Raw genomic sequence first — 20,683 nt, 5'->3', positions numbered from 1 at the left:
CCTCTAGACAAATGTCAACAAGGTGACTACTGACAATGTGTGGTAATAGTTATTATTATGATAAATATAAGGTTCATATTTAATGTTCAAGTTTCACAAGCACTTTGGATAAATTCTACCTCGTGACTTATATGTTTAATGCAATTCTCCCAATACTGCACATGTTCAGACTGTGATAAAGCAGCGCTCCTGACAGGGGTAACACGAGACGTACGATTTCTCCAGCTATGATGAGACAAACATTTCATGTGGGCCTCATCATCTTTCCATTACCGTGGTAAAGAGGTGTACGGATCAGACAAGAGGCTCATACAGTATCAAATCAGGTCTGGAAAAGCCAATTACCGTGACAGTAACCTGTCTGAACTGCTGCCAGTGAGGCTCAGCATAGCCAACCATAACAGGGAGAGGAGAGAGGGCCTGGGATAAAGGTGAAACAGACAGAGGTACAGGAGTACAAGACAACCTAAATAAACAGCATATTCCTTATAACACATATGCTTTCAGTTAGTTATCAGGTCTTCATTTAGTTGGAGTTCATTTCCTTGAATTGCAGAAAGCAGATCACTAAGAAACAGATATCACTCATATCCAGCAGTGTTCCCAGATGTTGTTTTCCAGAGCTCCAGCTAAGTGACCTTCTCTTCTCCGTTCCCACAGAGTGGACAAACCTGATGTGACATGGACTAGGACATGGAGAGGCCTAGAGGAGAGGAGCCAGGGATGGGCACGTCTTCTCCCTTCATATTGGTTACAACTCATCACATTCATTATAGCATGGTCTCCTGCCCACAGAGGGGTGCTCCTTCTCCCTGACCTCATGCTCAAAAACAGGGGTCCATGCTGGGAGAGCTGGAGGGGCTGAGGAAACAGCCTGTCAGAGATCACATGGTTATTGAGAGAGAGGAATCTAAATTACACTAACAGCAGCAACAACAGGCTACTGAGAATATAAACCGTAATTAACTGAGAAACGCACACACATAACTGCCACACAAACTCAAAAACACACACATTCTCTAACCTGACCTAATCACCTGCTATAGCCTTGGCTGTGACAGGTAAATTATCATCGGTGTTCCCCTCCAACTCTCAAATAAAGGGATGCCTGATTATTGAATTACTGGATTGGATATTCATCTCGTGTATTGTGTGCAATGGGATGAGTCATATCGGGGCTAATGACACATAGCATACACCACTGGCTTCTCATCGACAACCAACAACATTTCTCTAGGTTTTTAGAGCCACAGTTTATAGACAAAGTTTCCCACAGCAATGAACCCATGATCTATCAACATGACGTTACCCCTGACTGCGATAGCATGCGCATCTTTAGACTGCTCCATGTTTACATACACAGTGTCAGGCTGTGACAGAGGACAACAGAGGACGTGCTGCTGCACTACACTGTGGAGCATGGCCCATAAAGCAGATCTCATAATCTGGTCTCAGATGAGCCCACAGCAGCATGTGTGTACATCAAAGCCAAGAGGCGTGAAATGAGCGAGGCCTCAGCCACACCATCAGCCCAATGTTTCGTTACATGCCGGAAGCCCCCGCGACGCTCGGACAGACGGATGGAGAGACGGACGGATGCCTGTCTCTGAAGCCCGTCCGTCCGGATGGAGGGAAGCATCATCCGTTAAATTGTGTGGCGTAGAGAGGGGCAGCTCGTATTGCTGGACACCACAGCACGCCACGTCAAGGCCAGGGCAGTAATGAGGGGCGTTACTGTAACATGGATCCATCAGGATGTTCAGTCACATGCAAACAGGGCCAAGGTTCTCATGCCATGATATTAATGATCAGTGGGGGTGTTCTGTCAGTGTTCTGGGTGAATTTCCCTGTAGTTGAGAATGCATCCTCAGGCAGTGTGCCTCATAAGTGAAAAGGAACTATTGTGTTCCATTTCTCCAAACATGGGAAAGAGGAAAAATCTACTTCCTGTTGCTGACTAACATGGTCAGTGACTGAGGAGGGTTTTCAATCTAATACTATCATGTGGTGGGAGGAAATGTGAAGTGCTGTAGAACATGAGAAAAAATTGAGTCGTCCAGACTTTTCCTATAGGAGCACAGCTGGACTTCTAGAAGGTCACTCAATCATAGGCTATGTGCCCCTATGGCATCTGAAGGCCTTTCTAAGGCTACTTACTCCCTTGCCCTATCTGGGGCCTGCTGTTGAGATGACAAAAGTAGCAATAAGAGTGAGGGAAGGGCTCAATTAGCCCAGGTCCAATCCCAGATCACCTATTGATTTCTCCCAGATGAGGAATGGCAGACAGGAGACTGTTCAATGGTCATGGGAGGAGGGGGGAGGGAGGGGAGGAATGGTCTAGTCCACAGGGGGTGGAAAGGGATGGTGGTGATACAAGGTGAATACATTAACAACCCATACTAAGACATAAATGGCCATTAGATATGTAATGGGGCATGCTATTGACAGGCCTATGAAAATGACAAGTGCCTTATTAAGATATATCCTACTGCGGTATGGTGGATGCCAGACGATGAGGCTGATATGAGCTCCATGAAGGTGAGATCAGATCAATCACACACACACACACACACACACACACATCATCCTCCATGGAGGATTCCTCCACAAAGTAACCTTCCATACAACACACACACACACACACTGAGATCGAACACATGTATAACTCCATCTGTCTGTGTCTGACTGTGCGGGTGTGCGTGTGAGTGACTGTGCATCAGAGTTTCCGTTAGCTGGTAATTGCCGGCTTTTGGCCATACATTTTTTATTTTAAAGCCGATAAATACAATTGTTGCTGGCCAAATTGACTGGGAGAAAAAAACAATGGTAGGCAGGCTATCAGCGTGTCACCCACCACTTTACAATGTGAGCTGGAGGCAGTATGCATTTTGAAAATATACTTAATTGTTTGAACCCTGAATGTTTTACTTCATATTATGAGGCACGTCTTAACTTGCTTGAAAATCCAACCATAAAAACATGGAGCAAATTATTTTATAAAGTCTTCATTGGCGGCGCGTGAGTTTCAAGTTTGGGGAAGCATACAATTTAACCTACCATTTCTACTGATTTGTGTGCCAGTGCAGATTTTTATCATTGTCACATGGTTAATCATAACAAAATCGTAATTAAAATGACAAAAATATAAAAGTTAAAATTCAACTACTGCGAGAGCACCAGCCTCTGCCATTTGGACACATTGATACACTGTGATCATTGGTGGCTAAATAGACTAAATGAGCACATGGAACTCAGATGGCCAAAGCAGCCTTGGCCTAGAACTTGGCCTAGAACAGCCTTGGCCGACAAATAAAAATAGTAGAAAATATACTGACGGAAATTCATCTCTCTACTCTGCCTGTCTACCTCCATTTCTATGTCTTGACTTGAGTAATCGCTAGTGAAGTGAAACATTGTATCAAATCAAATCAATTGGATCCAGCCTGAAGCAGTCTCTAGCGAACTTGCAACATTACATCAACTAACCTATTCCGTGTCAGTGAGCTCATTAGTGAAAGGTATTTTATGACTTTTCCACTGGATATATGGATCATTAGATCATGATATTTTGCTCTTTCACACCAAGGCTTGTTGATTATCGAGGGGGAGATTGTTGGAAATATTATTCTAATAGGCCTAATGTGAGGAACTATTAGGCTATCATTCGGAATGGTTGACTTTGTTGACTTAGCGTGTGAGGTGAAGAAAAGAATGACTGAGATGCTCAGCTTATTAGAGGTAGACGTGGTGAATTGAGACAATCAGAAATCAAACAACCCCAAATGGGCACATTCCTACATTTGCGGGCAGCAGGCCAGGTAGGCTACTTCGATGCGAGCGCGCTCCCTCAACATTAACAAGACAGCGACACCAGACCCATGCTCATTGCTCACATGGAGCACTCCAAACAAAAGACAATTAAAAAAATTTACAAAATTCCTAAATGACGGTTATGAAATAAACTAAAACTTGTTTCTCACAAATGTAACAGCTTGTGAATCTGCAAACAACGATTGAGAACGGTAAATGACCATAGGCCTATAATAAGTAACACAATGCATTAACATAAATTAATGTAACCAAATGACAGGGATTAAAGGTACATTTACTACTGGTGACATATGTAATGGGGAATTGATCAAAATAAACAAAGGGAAAACAATTCACACAATGAATGCGCAATAATTGGCGGGAGACAGCTGAGTGCATTCTGGAGAGCTGAGCGCTTACATTCTGGAGAGAGAAGCACCTATAGGCTATCTTCGCCACACACCACTCCCCTTCTTCTTGTCTCAACATTTTAAATTCTACTCAAGACACATTATCTTCAAATACAGTGCCTTCGGAAATTATTCAGACCCCTTGACTGCTTCCACATTTTGTTATGTTACAGCCTTATTCTAAAATAGATTTTTTTTTTTTACATCCTCAGCAATCTACACACCATACCCCAGAATGACAAAGCGAAAACAGGTTTTTAGAAATGTTGGCAAATCTATAAAAAATTAAAAACAGAAATACCTTATTTACATAAGTATTCAGACCTTTTGCTATGAGACTCGAAATTGAGCTCCGGTGCATCCTGTTTCCATTGATCATCATTGACATGTTTCTACAACTTGATTGGAGTCCACCTGTGGTAAATTCAATTGATTGGACATGATTTGGAAAAGGCACACACCTGTCTATATAAAGGTCCCACAGTTGACAGTGCATGTCAGAGCAAAAACCAAGCCATGAGGTCAAAGGAATTGTCCGTAGAGCTCAGAGACAGGATTGTGTCTAGGCACAGACCTGGGGAAGGGTAGCAAAACATTTCTGCAGCATTGAAGGCCCCCAAGAACACAGTGGCCTCCATCATTCTTAAATGGAAGAAGTTTGGAACCACCAAGACTCTTCCTAGAGCTGACCGCGCGGCCAAACTGAGCAATTGGGGGAGAAGGGCCTTGGTCAGGGAGGTGACCAAGAACCCGCTGGTCACTCTGACAGAGCTCTAGAGTTCCTCTGTGGAGATGGAAGAAACTTCCAGAAGGACAACCATCTCTGCAGCACTCCACCAATCAGGCCTTTATGGTAGAGTGGCCAGACGGAAGCCACTCCTCAGTAAAAGGCACATGACAGCCTGCTTGGAGTTTGCCAAAAGGCACCTAATGACTCTCAGACCATGAGAAACAAGATTTTCTGGTCTGATGAAACCAAAATTGAACTCTTTGGCCTGAATGCCAAGAGTTCTGTCTGGAGGAAACCTGGCACCCTCCCTACTGTGAAGCATGGTGGTGGCAGCATCATGCTGTGGGGATGTTTTTCAGCAGCAGGGACTGGGAGTCTAGTCAGGATCGAGGCAAAGATGAACGGAGCAAAGTACAGAGAGATCCTTGATGAAAACCTGCTCCAGAGCGTTCAGGACCTCAGACTGGGGCGAAGTTTCACCTTCCAACAGGACAACAACCCTAAGCACACAGCCAAGACAACGTAGGAGTGGCTTCGGGACAAGTTTCAATGTTCTTGAGTGGCCCAGCCAGAACCCGGACTTGAACCTGATCGAACATCTCTGGAGAGACCTGAAAATAGCTGTGCAGCAACGCTCCCCATCCAACCTGACAGAGCTTGAGAGGATATGCAGAGAAGAATAGGACAAACTCCCCAAAAACAGGTGTGCCAAGCTTATAGCATCATACCCAAGAAGACTCGAGGCTGTAATCGCTGCCAAAGGTGCTTCAACAAAGTACTGAGTAAAGGGTCTGAATACTTATGTACAGTGGGGAAAAAAAGTATTTAGTCAGCTACCAATTGTGCAAGTTCTCCCACTTAAAAAGATGAGGCCTGTAATTTTCATCATAGGTACACGTCAACTATGACAGACAAATTGAGGAAAACAAATCCAGAAAATCACATTGTAGGATTTTTTATGAATTTATTTGCAAATTATGGTGGAAAATAAGTATTTGGTCACCTACAAAAAAGCAAGATTTCTGGCTCTCACAGACCTGTAACTTCTTCTTTAAGAGGCTCCTCTGTCCTCCACTCGTTACCTGTATTAATGGCACCTGTTTGAACTTGTTATCAGTATAAAAGACCTTTCCACAACCTCAAACAGTCACACTCCAAACTCCACTATGGCCAAGACCAAAGAGCTGTCAAAGGACACCAGAAACAAAATTGTAGACCTGCACCAGGCTGGGAAGACTGAATCTGCAATAGGTAAGCAGCTTGGTTTGAAGAAATCAACTGTGGGAGCAATTATTAGGAAATGGAAGACATACAAGACCACTGATAATCTCCCTCGATCTGGGGCTCCACGCAAGATCTCAACTCGTGGGGTCAAAATGATCACAAGAACGGTGAGCAAAAATCCCAGAACCACACGGGGGGACCTAGTGAATGACCTGCAGAGAGCTGGGACCAAAGTAACAAAGCCTACCATCAGTAACACACTACGCCGCCAGGGACTCAAATCCTGCAGTGCCAGACGTGTCCCCCTGCTTAAGCCAGTACATGTCCAGGCCCTTCTGAAGTTTGCTAGAGTGCATTTGGATGATCCAAAAGAGGATTGGGAGAATGTCATATGGTCAGATGAAACCAAAATAGAACTTTTTGGTAAAAACTCAACTCGTCGTGTTTGGAGGACAAAGAATGCTGAGTTGCATCCAAAGAACACCATACCTACTGTGAAGCATGGGGGTGGAAACATCATGCTTTGGGGCTGTTTTTCTGCAAAGGGACCAGGACGACTGATCCGTGTAAAGGAAAGAATGAATGGGGCCATGTATCGTGAGATTTTGAGTGAAAACCTCCTTCCATCAGCAAGGGCATTGAAGATGAAACGTGGCTGGGTCTTTCAGCATGACAATGATCCCAAACACACCGCCAGGGCAAAGAAGGAGTGGCTTCGTAAGAAGCATTTCAAGGTCCTGGAGTGGCCTAGCCAGTCTCCAGATCTCAACCCCATAGAAAATCTTTGGAGGGAGTTGAAAGTCCGTGTTGCCCAGCGACAGCCCCAAAACATCACTGCTCTAGAGGAGATCTGCATGGAGGAATGGGCCAAAATACCAGCAACAGTGTGTGAAAACCTTGTGAAGACTTACAGAAAACGTTTGACCTGTGTCATTGCCAACAAAGGGTATATAACAAAGTATTGAGAAACTTTTGTTATTGACCAAATACTTATTTTCCACCATAATTTGCAAATAAATTCATTAAAAATCCTACAATGTGATTTTCTGGATTTTCTTTTCTCATTTTGTCTGTCATAGTTGACGTGTACCTATGATGATAATTACAGGCCTCTCTCATCTTTTTAAGTGGGAGAACTTGCACAATTGGTGGCTGACTAAATACTTTTTTCCCCCACTGTAAATGTCATTTTTATTTTATTTTTTATAAATTAGCAAACATTTCTAAAAATCTGTTTTTGCTTTGTCATTATGTGTATTGTGTGTAGATTGAGGGGGGAAAAAACAATTTAAGAATAAGGCTGTAACCTAGCAAAATGTGGAAAACGTCAAGGGATCTGAATACTTTCAGAATGCACTGTATATTTTAGATGCTTTTCACTGACAACCGCAACTCAATAATCAGCTAGGCCTTTTGCCACGCGTGTTACCTATGAAAGACTTCCTCATATGCCATTTCTCTCCTGTTCTATTGGTTTTCATACATTCATTACAGGAGTTGCATGTTTTTTTAAGGAGCATTACCATCATCTAAATGTGATTTGTCATTCTCAGCACCGTGGGTGGACGGCCTAATGGGTTACGCACCCAATGCATATGGATCCGGTACATTTCTCAAAATGGACGATAAATTATAATCTTCCCGTTCAGATTGTCCGGTGCCACATTTTCCAAATGGAAACCCTGGGTGTGTGCGTGTGGGTGAAGGGCAAGGAGTGACTGTGAGCAGCTAGTACACAGTAACAGAAAACGAGGAAAATAAAGTCTAAAGAAGCTAATTAATAGGTGAGTGACACTTTGGTCGAGACGTCCATAGGACCTTTTAAAGCAGAAGTGACGAGATGGTTAAAACAGGCCAGGCGAAAGGTGATCATCCCAGCTGAATGACACTGAGGGAGGGAGTGCTTCTTCTCAGGGCCATTCTCATAGACAGCAGCAATTCAGAGGAGATTGAGATCTGATCGCAATTCAGCCTAATTTCTTGTTTTTAACATTCATCCAAAGTACTAGGAATCGAGACATTGTACTGCACGCCATGTCAACTATTTTACTGTGAGATAAGCTGTGTGTGTGTACAGGGCATTCCGAAGCAGTTATGTATAACTCTTGTGAAAGCAAATTGTATTTTGGTTTCTTTACAATCAAACTGGGGAACATTTGACATTTTAGACATTTAGCAGATGCTCTTATCCAGAGCGACTTACAGTAGTGAGTGCATACATTGTCATACTTTTTTCGTACTGGTCCCCTGTGGGAATTGAACCCACAACCCTGGCGTTGCAAGCGCCATGCTCCCTAGGTACCTAAGCTAATCCATATGAAAGTGCCTTAGTGGAACATAGATCTAAGAGATAATGGTATTTAGTTTGGCAGCCATTCTGTCAGTTACATTTGATTTAATTAGATACGCAACACTATTACATCCAGCAGTTGGAAAGTTAGAAGGCTCAAAGAATGAGATCCCTAACGGAGGTAAACAGAGACAATTAGGACAAACAAATGAAGACAATACACAAGTCTCTGAGGGTGTCATTTCACCAACAGCATCCCAACAACTCAAAGAAGAACATTGCAAAGCTACATTAACTACAAATTCCAATTTTGGAGTTTTTCAATTGGCAGCTGATGACACAGCAATAAATGTTCCAACACAGCGACAAGCAGTATTATTCCACGTGCTGAAATGAGGAGGTATCATTATCATGCCTGTAACTGAATGTAGTAGGCTGAGACATTCCTCTCTAAACATCCTCAAGGATAAAATCAATGTGTCAAGAGAACTTGTATTCACTTAGTGTTAATAAAAATGTCTGTCATTCACAGTTGGTTAATTATGCAATTCAGCTCAGTATTGCCACGGGTACATTCAAACAAAACATAAACAAAAAAACATTTTGTTTTCTAAAATGGAAACCAAACACCTACTTGCTTCTTGACTGGAGCTTCTTGCCTGGAGTAGGCTACAGCTTGTCAACTCATAAAAAACAGCACTCTCTACCCAACCAATTAGACTAAACACAAAGAAACAAAGTGAACTGGCAAACTGAAGTATTTCCAATTTCCCAGAAAACAGAATCCAGAAATCATTAGTGTATGGAGAATTGACTTGCGGTTTTCTGGGCTCCTTTCTTAAACTAAGTATAAAAAAAGGAAAAGTCCAGCATTTTGACATTGAGTTCAAACACATCACACTGTGCATCCAGTTCCTCTGTAGCGTCACAATGATTCTTTGAACTGCTGCTCCATAGCCAAGCAGCCAAGGCTTTTAGACTAGAGTTCCAGAGCCTTGACTTCTCCTCCTACCATTAACATCCCATTCTATATGTCAAGGCCTGGCCCAGACCCAGTACTTTGTGAACAAAGGACCTGACACCAAGTAGAAACGGCCCACATTCTGCTATGGTCTTATAAGCAGGAAAGTGGAACAGCTAGCTACGATGTGCAGTATACTGTATCATTGACTGTATTAAAGTAATGCACTGTAAGCAAATCTTCAGCTGCAGTATAGTGGGTCAAGGAGGCCTAATGAGGGATGAACTGAGCAGGCCACGGAGGTCTGATGGGGTCTGCTGCTAGTCCATGATCAGCAGTTATACTGAGGCTGTTAGTGTTTCCTGAGTCTCTACGGAGATAAGTGACCCCTTTAGATCATAGTGCTCTATGGCTATTATAATTTCATTGTAACCATAGTACTGTAGTAGTCTGGGTAACAGTCTAGTGAGCTATTATTCCATTCCTTGTCATGCTATACATCTTTGGTATATGACACAAAGCACACAGAGTGGTATGTTAGCTAAACAGACTGGTACCCAGGCTAGTACTGTAGTATTTAAGGCCAGGGTTTTCTAAACTCAGTCCTCGGGACCCCAAGGGGTACACATTTTGTTTTTTGCCCTAGCACTACACAGCTGATTCAAATAATCAACTAATCATCAAGCTTTGATCATTTGAATCAGCTGTGTAGTGTTAGGACAAAAACTAAAACATGCACCCCTTGGGGTCCCGAGGACCGAGTTTGGGAAACACTGAATGGTTAGACCTAGCTAAAGATGACTGAAATAATGCCCCCTACTCTACTCACCAGCACCATATGATTTAAATGTCACTGTCAATATGTGCTTTGCAGTGCAAACCACCACACCACCATAGAAAAACAATCACATCATTCAGAGCTCAGTACACCCAGGGAGCTATTACCACTCTTAGCAAAAGGTGCTCTTGATGGCATGACCTGCTCATCATTCTAATGTTCTCTCCTCATCTCCCCAGTCCAATGTTTACTGGTCCCACAGCACAAGTCTCAGCTGCTGGCTCCCCATAGCCTACCCTCTGTAATACCAGGCTTAATGCTCTACACAGAGGGAAATAACTCCGTTACGGAGTGGGAGCCCGTTTCTGGGCTTTCTCGCTGGCTTCTCATTGCTTGTGTTTACGACACAGGGGACTGGCTGTTCCCAGAGGCCTAGCCTGCAGGCCGAGACACAATTTCCCCCCACAGCAAACCCAGAGCTCCAACGTCACAGCCAACTCCATGATGACTGATTGTTTGAGTACCCGGAGCGCTAGGCATGTATGTGTTTGGATGTGTCTGTATTTGTGAGGTGCATGATTGCCTTAGCCTGTGTGATAGCGGTGTGGATGAAACAGATCCAAGGACATGAAGAGGGGTCATTCCCACTGTGCCTATAGGACTCTGGCGCAAGGAGGAGAAAATGATTTGCCACTCACAACCAATCACGTCACAGTGTGGGGCTCTTAAAGAGGGCCACAATGAGTCCTGTCTCCTACAGCCTCACACCATGTCTAAGCAGGTGCTCTGACATTCAACATGGGCCTAGACATCTCCATATGCACAGAGAGGACCAGAGAGTGAGTGGCAGGTCCAGAGTGGAGTGGCTGGGCCTGCTCCTCAGAGCTTTGTGAGGCAGTGTGACGCTGGGGGGAGGCCATCACAACACTGCCTTAAGCGGATTTAGCAGATCAAAGGCTGGAAGAAGGAAGAGCACTGCCATACACTGGGGTATATCCATAGTAAGTGGACAATAATACCTTTCATGAATACTTTGTAGGTAATGGGGAGATTTAGAGCTGAAATGTGACGGTAACAGGACCTCTCCATGAGGTACATCATGCCAAAGATGGGACAAATAGTCCTTAAGGGTGTTCTTTGTTCTCTGCTTGTGTGAGCAGCTAACGCTGGCCAAGAGGGAGACACAGGTGAGGCAGAGCAGAAACACTCACTAGACACGCACCACACACTGCCGCAAGGAACACAAAAGTCTGAGTGAACACCATCTGCAAACAACCACACACAAAGGGCATCACATACACTCACAAATGGCTGGAGGGGAGGCACAGGTGACGCTGGATGATCAGCGTAAGTACACAACTTTAGAACAGAAACATTACACACACACATGCTTGTGCACACACAGACACATATAACCCAGTAGGGAGGCCAAGTGTGAAGATGAGTGAGTAAGTTCAGCATGCCTAATCATCAATGTGATTTCCATCCAAGGTTGGTTACCTAGCCAAATACACACCATCTCACACCCTCTCCATCTCTGCCTTGGAACTGTTCAACTGGATGAACTAAATGCTAAATGTTACAATGCCAATCACTTTTTTTCACCTTGAAGCGGAGGTTCAGAGAACCTAGCCGTGTTGTTCCTGGCACACCTTAAACACAGCACTGTGAAAACACCCACAGGTGACAATTACCCAGTCACTTCCTGCTGTCTCACACAGCTTAGGAGCACAGCCTCGTCTCATAGGGGCCATAATTCACCACCATCTAGGAAATACAGAGTTCAGAACTAAATGGATGTGAACTCGTGAAAAACATTAGCTGAGCAGGAGTCAGTGTAATAAGGATGTTATTTGGCTGTTGGTATTTGGGCACTGCCTACAGGTGATGTGAGGCGGGGGGGGGAACGAGACGGGACGGGACTCAATAATAAAACGATTCTGTCAAAGTAAGCAGTTCTTTATATGCCTGTGAAAGAGTGGAGCTATTTATTTTAGCATGGACATAAGGCGCCAGAGGACATAATTTGAACACCATTGAACAGCCTTGTACTGCATGTCCAATGAAATGAATAGGCTTTGCCCACATACATACACACACACCACTCACTGAAGTTATTGCCTTTTGCTTCATTTTTCTTTCGATTTTCTCCATCCTTCTCTTTCTCCAACCTCTTCACTCTTTTATCCTGCACATTTCCTTTTCACACTATATGCCCCTTTTCCTCTTTCTCTTTTCCTCTTTCTAATTGACCTAATCAATGCTGTACTCCAACTACAGAAAGGAGGGGAAAAAACACAATGAAACAAGGAGGTGGTTTAATTATATCCAATCCCAGAACCTGTCTGTTCTAGCTGAAGCTGTACACTCCAGCTGCATCTTACAGTTGGAATAGAATGAGCTGAAGAGACCAAAGCAGAAAGAGAGAGCAGAGAGGGAGAAAGAGAGCTATGGACGGACACACTATCCAGTGTTTACCATCTCCCAGATAATAGAACGGGCCAGGTTATGCTTTATTTTACCACTTGCTATTTACCTGGTATTTATTTATAAATTAGCCTACATGGTAATGGTGTTTAAATATGGCCTTTTTAGTAGTCATTGAAACAAGTGCCACAATGTACAAATTGATATCAGATATACCAGGACTCTCCAACCCTGTTCCTGGAGAGCTACTCTTGTAGGTTTTCACTCCAACCCCAGTTGTAACTAACCTGATTCAGCTTTTCAACCAGCTAATTATAATAATAATAATAATTATTATTATTATTTGGTGGGTGCTTATATTTGTCCTATTTCACAAATGTACCAGTGTGTATGCAACGCCAGGGTTGTGGGTTCAATAAAATAATGTATGCGCTAACTGTAAGTCGCTCTGGATAAGTCGTCTGCTAAATGACTAAAATTTAAAAAATATACGCATGTATGAATTGGAAATGTGTTTTTTGCATATCAGACTCTCCCTGAGACACCCTCGAAGAGTGTGGTCATGGCCAGGGTATGCCATTATCAACGGCAACCCTGGAGCAATTAGGGTTAAGTGCCTTGCTCAAGGGCACATCGGCAGATTTTTCACCTTGTCAGTTTGGGGATTAGAACTAGCAACCTTTCTTTATTGGCGCAACACTAACAGCTAGGCTAGGTTACCTGCCACCCTGTAACTATTAGAATCAGGTGCGCTGGATCAGGGTTGGAGCAAAAACCTACAGGACGGCAGCTCTCCAGGAACAGGGTTGGAGAGCGCTGAGATATACTATGCGTAACCATATGAATTGTTAGCGGCTATGAGGAACCTAGCAGCTGAAATAAGGCTGTAAAAATGATGCGCTAATGAGGGTCAGAGAGCACAAGAATATATTCACTTATGCAGAAATCCATCAGCTTCCCTAGAGACATACTGAAGTAGGCTGTAGTAAATGTATAATACTGGGCAATTCCATGGTAACAGAATGATGCTGAGACTCAGATTTTTCACTTTAAAATGTCAAACAATGCATGGCGGCACCAACAGCACAAACCGTCATTCTGTTACCAAACTTTGCATCTGCATTGTTCTTTAATTAAATATGTTTTAGTAAAATGTTCAAGTAGTCCTTCTATGGTTTGTTCAACTTTGCAATCATTGGTATGTTTGGCACACATTTTAAAGTGAAAAATCTGAGTCTCATTATCACTCTGTTACCGTGGAATTGCCCTACTGCTGAATTAGTGAAAATGTGTATACAGCTAGTTTTCTGTCACTGTTAGGCATCTCACACTACACCAAACCTCAAGGAGGAAACTGTTGGGTGTCAAGTACGAGGCATTTGAGTTGAGCTGATGTATTCAATATGGCAAAATAAACACTCCACTCCTGATTAACATTTTACGGAAAGGTTGGAATGAGTCAACATCTTCAATCCCAAAGCAAATAAAACATGAACAAGTCAATTGTCAGCATGAATATTGAGTCTGTCATGACAAGTATGCTTTCAAGTACCTAATTCAGTATAATGGCCACATTTCAACATTTAACAAAAGTGTGCATCCTTAGCATTGCAAGCTATTGATTCTCATTCAATAGCCTCTCTCTCTCTGTCTCAAGTTGTTTACAGCCTAGGCCAAAATGGAACCGAGATGCAGGAAATCTTAGCTCTTAAAAGTTTGGAATTTATGAAAAGAAAAATGCAAAATAGGATTTTCATCATGCAGGAATCTAATAATTAACATTCTCTCCACAGATCTGACGAGTCTCCAAATCCCTGTATGAAATGCAAATGTCGGTACACAGAGTGTAATGTCAATCCTCTCTCTCTTCTCCCCCAAAAGGGAGGACCTGTGTCTCTGTCTCATCTCCATACTGCTGGAGGAGGGACAGGAAGCTAATGCCTTAACTCTGGGGTTTGGGATTTGAATTGAAGTCAGAATAAAGAGAAAACTATTCCTATGCAAGAATAATTGGGAAGTGTAATGCAGTCTTTAAAAGCTGGCTCGGTTTCCCCCGTAAATTCATCTCTATTATGACATGGTTTGACATCATAATGGATGAATTTGATCACACCGTCTCGGAGGAGAGAAACACTTCCACCGCTGTTTTCTCTCCTGTTCTTTTATTCTATTTCTATGACACCTTGATAAATTCATGCAGGGTCCAAAATTATAAATACACTGTGGATATCTGAATGGGACAATACATCATCAGCTGGAGTGTTTCACATTCATCTCTGGTATGTGTGCGTGACTGGAGCCTTCAAAACCAAGAGGCAGATATAGGCTAGTGTCTGATATAGCCTATAGCTACAAAGTAAATAGTCAACTATTGAAGCTACTACATGAAACTGAAGTGAAGCAAAGTAATGCCATTCAAGTGACTTGTGTATTGCAATGAGTATCATGCCAGATTTATGCATATTTATGTAGAAATGCCACATCATGTCTATATGTCCTTTGTTCTCAATATCCTTCATCTTTGATGTATTAAAAACGTGTGGTAAACTGGCCTGTTCCAACAGTGGGATAGAAGGAACCAGTATATAACGCTGTTCTATGACACATATGAAGACACAACTAGACTGTCAAATAGACTGGGAGAAAAACATCAAAGTGAAGTGATGGCAAACAGGGAATTAGTGCTGTGATGAGTGTCAACACACAACCAGTACTGCAGCATCGTTACAAGCCTCCGACTGGTTGCTGCAGAGTTATTGGTAAAATGATCATTTAGAATTCCACAGTCGTAAAGCGAGCAAAGGTGCCAGATCTTTTCCTCTGAGGTTCCGGCCATTAATTCCACCAGGGATGTACAGTAACGGGTTTGCATTCTGCATTGGGAGAAGACTGTGACAGCAGGGACAAGTCATTAAAAGGCTAGTTTCATTGTGGCTGCGGAGCTGCAATTTATCACAACACTGTCAATAAAACTATGGCATTACATTTGGGAGATGGTCTCTAATACCACATCTCTGAGAGAAACATGCCTGTTGGTGCCAAACCCGCTAATTAATGTTGTGTCTTTGTTACAAAGGTGGACTTGTATCTAACCAACTAGACAAGGGCTTAAGGAGAAGCTTTGACAGGACTCATGGTTAAACAATCACACACACAAAGGAAGTAGCAACAGAGATTTACAGAATCGCTAGGGTAAAGTGTTGAGCAGCTGACATAAACTGGGAAATCAACAGGTTCTTTCTTGGAACAGCGTGTTGGCTCTCTGAGATTTGTTCTCAGTCTTTAGGTGGTACAACTCCTCTCCCCAGCACTCACACACCCTGTGGTGTTATATAACATGTGCTCCTACCTTGGGGTCAGCAGTGAGCAGTTTGAAAGCCTCGTAAACCTGTTTCTCCTTCACCCCTCCTCCCAGATCTAGGAAGTTGGCCGGTTTCCCTCCATGGAGGTCGATGATGTCACACGTGGCCATAGCCAGACCAGCCCCATTCACTGTAATGGCAGGTCAAAGGTGAAATTAAACCACAAAGAAAGTTGAGATAACTCTGTTGTTACTGGTCTCAGAAAACAGAGAAGGGCCTCTAAAGTCCAGAGCATCCCTTCAAAATAGTTGCTGTGCTCATCGCAAAGTCAGATGACAATTGATGATACATATTCCAATGAAGTTACATTTTCCACAATATAGTCTAAATGAAGTTGAAAATTTAAACAAAAACCTTGAGAGAAAACTGACAGTGAAAAGTAGTTGGGATTTAATTACAATAAACATTACCTAATAAAATTATTAAAACAAAAACAGAGCGCACAGCGAAATCAATGAGTAAATTATCTAATGAAGAGGGAATAACAATCTTTAGAGAATTTAAAGTAAAACTAACTAACTGTAAAAACTCTTCTAATGAGGATATTTAACATTTGAAGAAGTTGAGAAGCGGAGAGAAATGTGATTACGGCAACACTCTTGACTTCAGAAAGTGAGTGTCGATTAAAAGAGGTTCTGTCGTATTATCAGGCAGCCTAATGAGAGTATCCCTAACCCGCTGGGCTGCTTGGTATTGTGCTGCCAGGGAGCCAAGTGATTCAGCCGCCCTGCTAAAGCCAACACACCTCTCTACAAATGTCTTCCCTAATTTGGGTTATCAGCGCTAAGCCTGCATCCTGGCAAGCACCCCTACAGAAGTCTCAATAAAAGGAAACTGGCTTTAACAGCTGTCACTTTGGTGGGTTACAGAGCTTATAAGGAGCCCATCAGCTCGGAGCTGTTGTCCTGTAGGAGAGGCTGGGCACGGGAAAGAGGCACTAACGTGCTCTTACTGCCACAGCGTTTATGAAGCTGCAGGGCAACCAGGAGATACTCCCTAGCAGCCCAGAACTACACTATAAAGCTTTGATTTATGACAGGGGAGGCCTATAATGAGAATGCTAACAACAATCCAGCCCACTGGAGACTTTTTATTATTATGACTAATTAGAAAGCATTGGTTACAGCGGCCTCCTTCTGGAGTCATTAGAAAGCTGGTTGTTAATTTGGACTGCAGAGGATCCCAGTCAGCCCAGTCAAAAAAACTCAATTCCAGTTGGTGTGGGTTAGCCATGGCTGAATGCATAGAACATGCATGTTGTGGACAGTCATAATCAGAGCTCACCAAAGCAGGCAATGTTTCCATCCAAGCCAATGTACTTGAGGTCCCATTTGGCTGCCTCTGTCTCTGTGGGATCGCTCTCTGACATGTCGTCCATGGCAAAGACGGCTTTCTGACGGAACTCTGCGTTATCGTCAAAGTTGATCTTGGCATCAAAGCACACCACTGAAAGAAGCAAGAGAGAGAGGAAGACAAATAGACAAAGAAACTTTAGCAAGGAGGATTTGAAATGGAAATGTAATGAACATCTAACAAACTCAATGAAAAATGTTGAATAAAATGTGGCAAGTGACCTCGTCCTATTAGACTTAATTACTTCAGTATTTGTGATGGTGCAGCACGTTTTATATACACTGCTCAAAAAAATAAAGGGAACACTTAAACAACACAATGTAACTCCAAGTCAATCACACTTCTGTGAAATCAAACTGTCCACTTAGGAAGCAACACTGATTGACAATAAATTTCACATGCTGTTGTGCAAATGGAATAGACAACAGGTGGAAATTTTAGGCAATTAGCAAGACACCCCCAATAAAGAAGTGGTTCTGCAGGTGGTGACCACAGACCACTTCTCAGTTCCTATGCTTCCTGGCTGATGTTTTGGTCACTTTTGAATGGTAGCGGTGCTTTCATCTAGTGGTAGCATGAGACAGAGTCTACAACCCACACAAGTGGCTCAGGTAGTGCAGCTCATCCAGGATGGCACATCAATGCGAGCTGTGGCAAGAAGGTTTGCTGTGTCTGTCAGCGTAGTGTCCAGAGCATGGAGGCGCTACCAGGAGACAGGCCAGTACATCAGGAGACGTGGAGGAGGACGTAGGAGGGCAACAACCCAGCAGCAGGACCGCTACCTCCACCTTTGTGCAAGGAGGAGCAGGGGGAGCACTGCCAGAGCCCTGCAAAATGACCTCCAGCAGGCCACAAATGTGCATGTGTCTGCTCAAACGGTCAGAAACAGACTCCATGAGGGTGGTATGAGGGCCCGACGTCCACAGGTGGGGGTTGTGCTTACAGCCCAACACCGTGCAGGACATTTGGCATTTACCTGAGAACACCAAGATTGGCAAATTCGCCACTGGCGTCCTGCGCTCTTCACAGATGAAAGCAGGTTCACACTGAGCACATGTGACAGACGTGACAGTGTGGAGACGCCGTGGAGAACATTCTGCTGCCTGCAACATCCTCCAGCATGACCGGTTTGGCGGTGGGTCAGTCATGGTGTGGGGTGGCATTTCTTTGGGGGGCCGCACTGCCCTCCATGTGCTCGCCAGAGGTAGCCTGACTGCCGTTAGGTACCGAGATGAGATCCTCAGACCCCTTGTGAGACCATATGCTGGTGCGGTCTGGGTTCCTCCTAATGCAAGACAATGCTAGACCTCATGTGGCTGGACCTCATGTCAGCAGTTCCTGCAAGAGGAAGGCATTGATGCTATGGACTGGCCCGCCCGTTCCCCAGACCTGAATCCAATTGAGCACATCTGGGACATCATGTCTCGCTCCATCCACCAACGCCACGTTGCACCACAGACTGTCCAGGAGTTGGCGGATGCTTTAGTCCAGGTCTGGGAGGAGATCCCTCAGGAGACCATCCGCCACCTCATCAGGAGCATGCCCAGGCGTTGTAGGGAGGTCATACAGGCATGTGGATGCCACACACACTACTGAGCCTCATTTTGACTTGTTTTAAGGACATTACATCAAAGTTGGATCAGCCTGTAGTATGGTTTTCCACTTTAATTTTGAGGGTGACTCCAAATCCAGACCTCCATGGGTTGATACATTTGATTCCCATTGATCATTTTTGTGTGATTTTGTTGTCAGCACATTCAACTATGTAAAGAAAAAAGTATTTAATAAGATTATTTCATTCATTCAGATCTAGGATGTATTGTTTAAGTGTTCCCTTTATTTTTTTGAGCAGTGTATTTGACAGTGCCTCTAAGGGACAATATATTATGCATAATGGACATTACTTTTACACTTCACAAGGTGCAGTTCAAAATAAACTGTAAGCTAAATGTTAACTGCAAGCAAAGTATTTACTTCAGCTTTTCATTAAGGCTTGATAATCAGTGGAACTACTTCAGGTTTCATAGCATTGCAGGGCTGAAATCCTGAGGTATGCTCCTTGTGGATTTGTACTTTGTAAGGCCCACTATATACCATAAGCATTTCCACAGGGGTGATTGGAGCCTTCATCTATCAATACTCTATAACAGCCTGGAGGACAAATGACAGTAGTGGTACACGGGATCCCCATGGAACCAATGGTAAATTCACTATGTAATGGCTCATCTCTGTGAAATACTACCTGGGTTGAAGCTCCCAAGTGTAATAAAGGCAACACGACACACACACACAGCCCACACACACATACAGCCACACACACACACACACACACACACACACACACTAGGGGGAACCAAAATAAATGGGATCATTTTGGCCCTCTTTTTTTGTGTTTTTTTGTCTAGTTTTAGTCATTGTAGTCATTTGAATAATGATTTAGTCTAGTTGTCAAAATGGCAAACAGGGGGCCATTTTAGTCACATCACATTTGTATTGCCTCATTAATCTATAGTAAACATTAATCACTGACTTCCATGTGCACAAACATACATAGCCTACCAACATATTTTTCTGCATAACATCCTATTATGTTCCCAACAGCAGAATTATATATATATATTTTTTTGTCATTTAGCAGACGCTCTTATCCAGAGCGACTTACAGTTAGTGAGCGCATACATTATTATTATTTTTATTATTTTTTATACTAGCCCCCCGTGGGAATCGAACCCACAACCCTGGCGTTGCAAACGCCATGCTCTACTGAGCTACATCCCTGCCGGCCATTCCCTCCCCTACCTTGGACGACGCTGGGCCAATTGTGCGCCGCCCCCTGGGTGACATACATGTACAGTGGGGAAAAAAAGTATTTAGTCAGCCACCAATTGTGCAAGTTCTCCCACTTAAAAAGATGAGAGAGGCCTGTAATTTTCATCATAGGTACATGTCAATTATGACAGACAAAATGAGAAAAAAAAATCCAGAAAATCACATTGTAGGATTTTTTATGAATTTATTTGCAAATTATGGTGGAAAATAAGTATTTGGTCAATAACAAAAGTTTCTCAATACTTTGTTATATACCCTTTGTTGGCAATGACACAGGTCAAACGTTTTCTGTAAGTCTTCACAAGGTTTTCACACACTGTTGCTGGTATTTTGGCCCATTCCTCCATGCAGATCTCCTCTAGAGCAGTGATGTTTTGGGGCTGTCGCTGGGCAACACAGACTTTCAACTCCCTCCAAAGATTTTCTATGGGGTTGAGATCTGGAGACTGGCTAGGCCACTCCAGGACCTTGAAATGCTTCTTACGAAGCCACTCCTTCGTTGCCCGGGC

At 43.4% G+C, this 20,683-nt stretch overlaps 1 protein-coding gene across 1 annotated transcript in view; it reads right to left on the bottom strand.

Annotated features, from left to right (window-relative positions):
- The window catches only part of LOC311138402 (succinate--CoA ligase [GDP-forming] subunit beta, mitochondrial), a 102,697-nt gene that overhangs the window by 27,458 nt on the left and 54,556 nt on the right, over positions 1 to 20,683 (bottom strand). The window contains exons 8-9 of the mRNA XM_084173072.1: positions 17,277 to 17,438; positions 15,980 to 16,122 (exon numbers count right to left, since the gene is read on the bottom strand). Of these exons, the coding sequence (XP_084029198.1) occupies positions 15,980 to 16,122; positions 17,277 to 17,438 (305 nt within the window). The remainder of the gene's footprint in view (positions 1 to 15,979; positions 16,123 to 17,276; positions 17,439 to 20,683) is intronic.

The sequence above is a fragment of the Coregonus lavaretus genome, assembly GCF_964263955.1.
Source record: "Coregonus lavaretus genome assembly, chromosome: 12".
NCBI classification, from domain to species: Eukaryota; Metazoa; Chordata; class Actinopteri; order Salmoniformes; family Salmonidae; genus Coregonus; species Coregonus lavaretus.
Note: the sequence above shows the minus strand (reverse complement) of the source record. Positions and strands in the feature narration are given on the sequence as shown.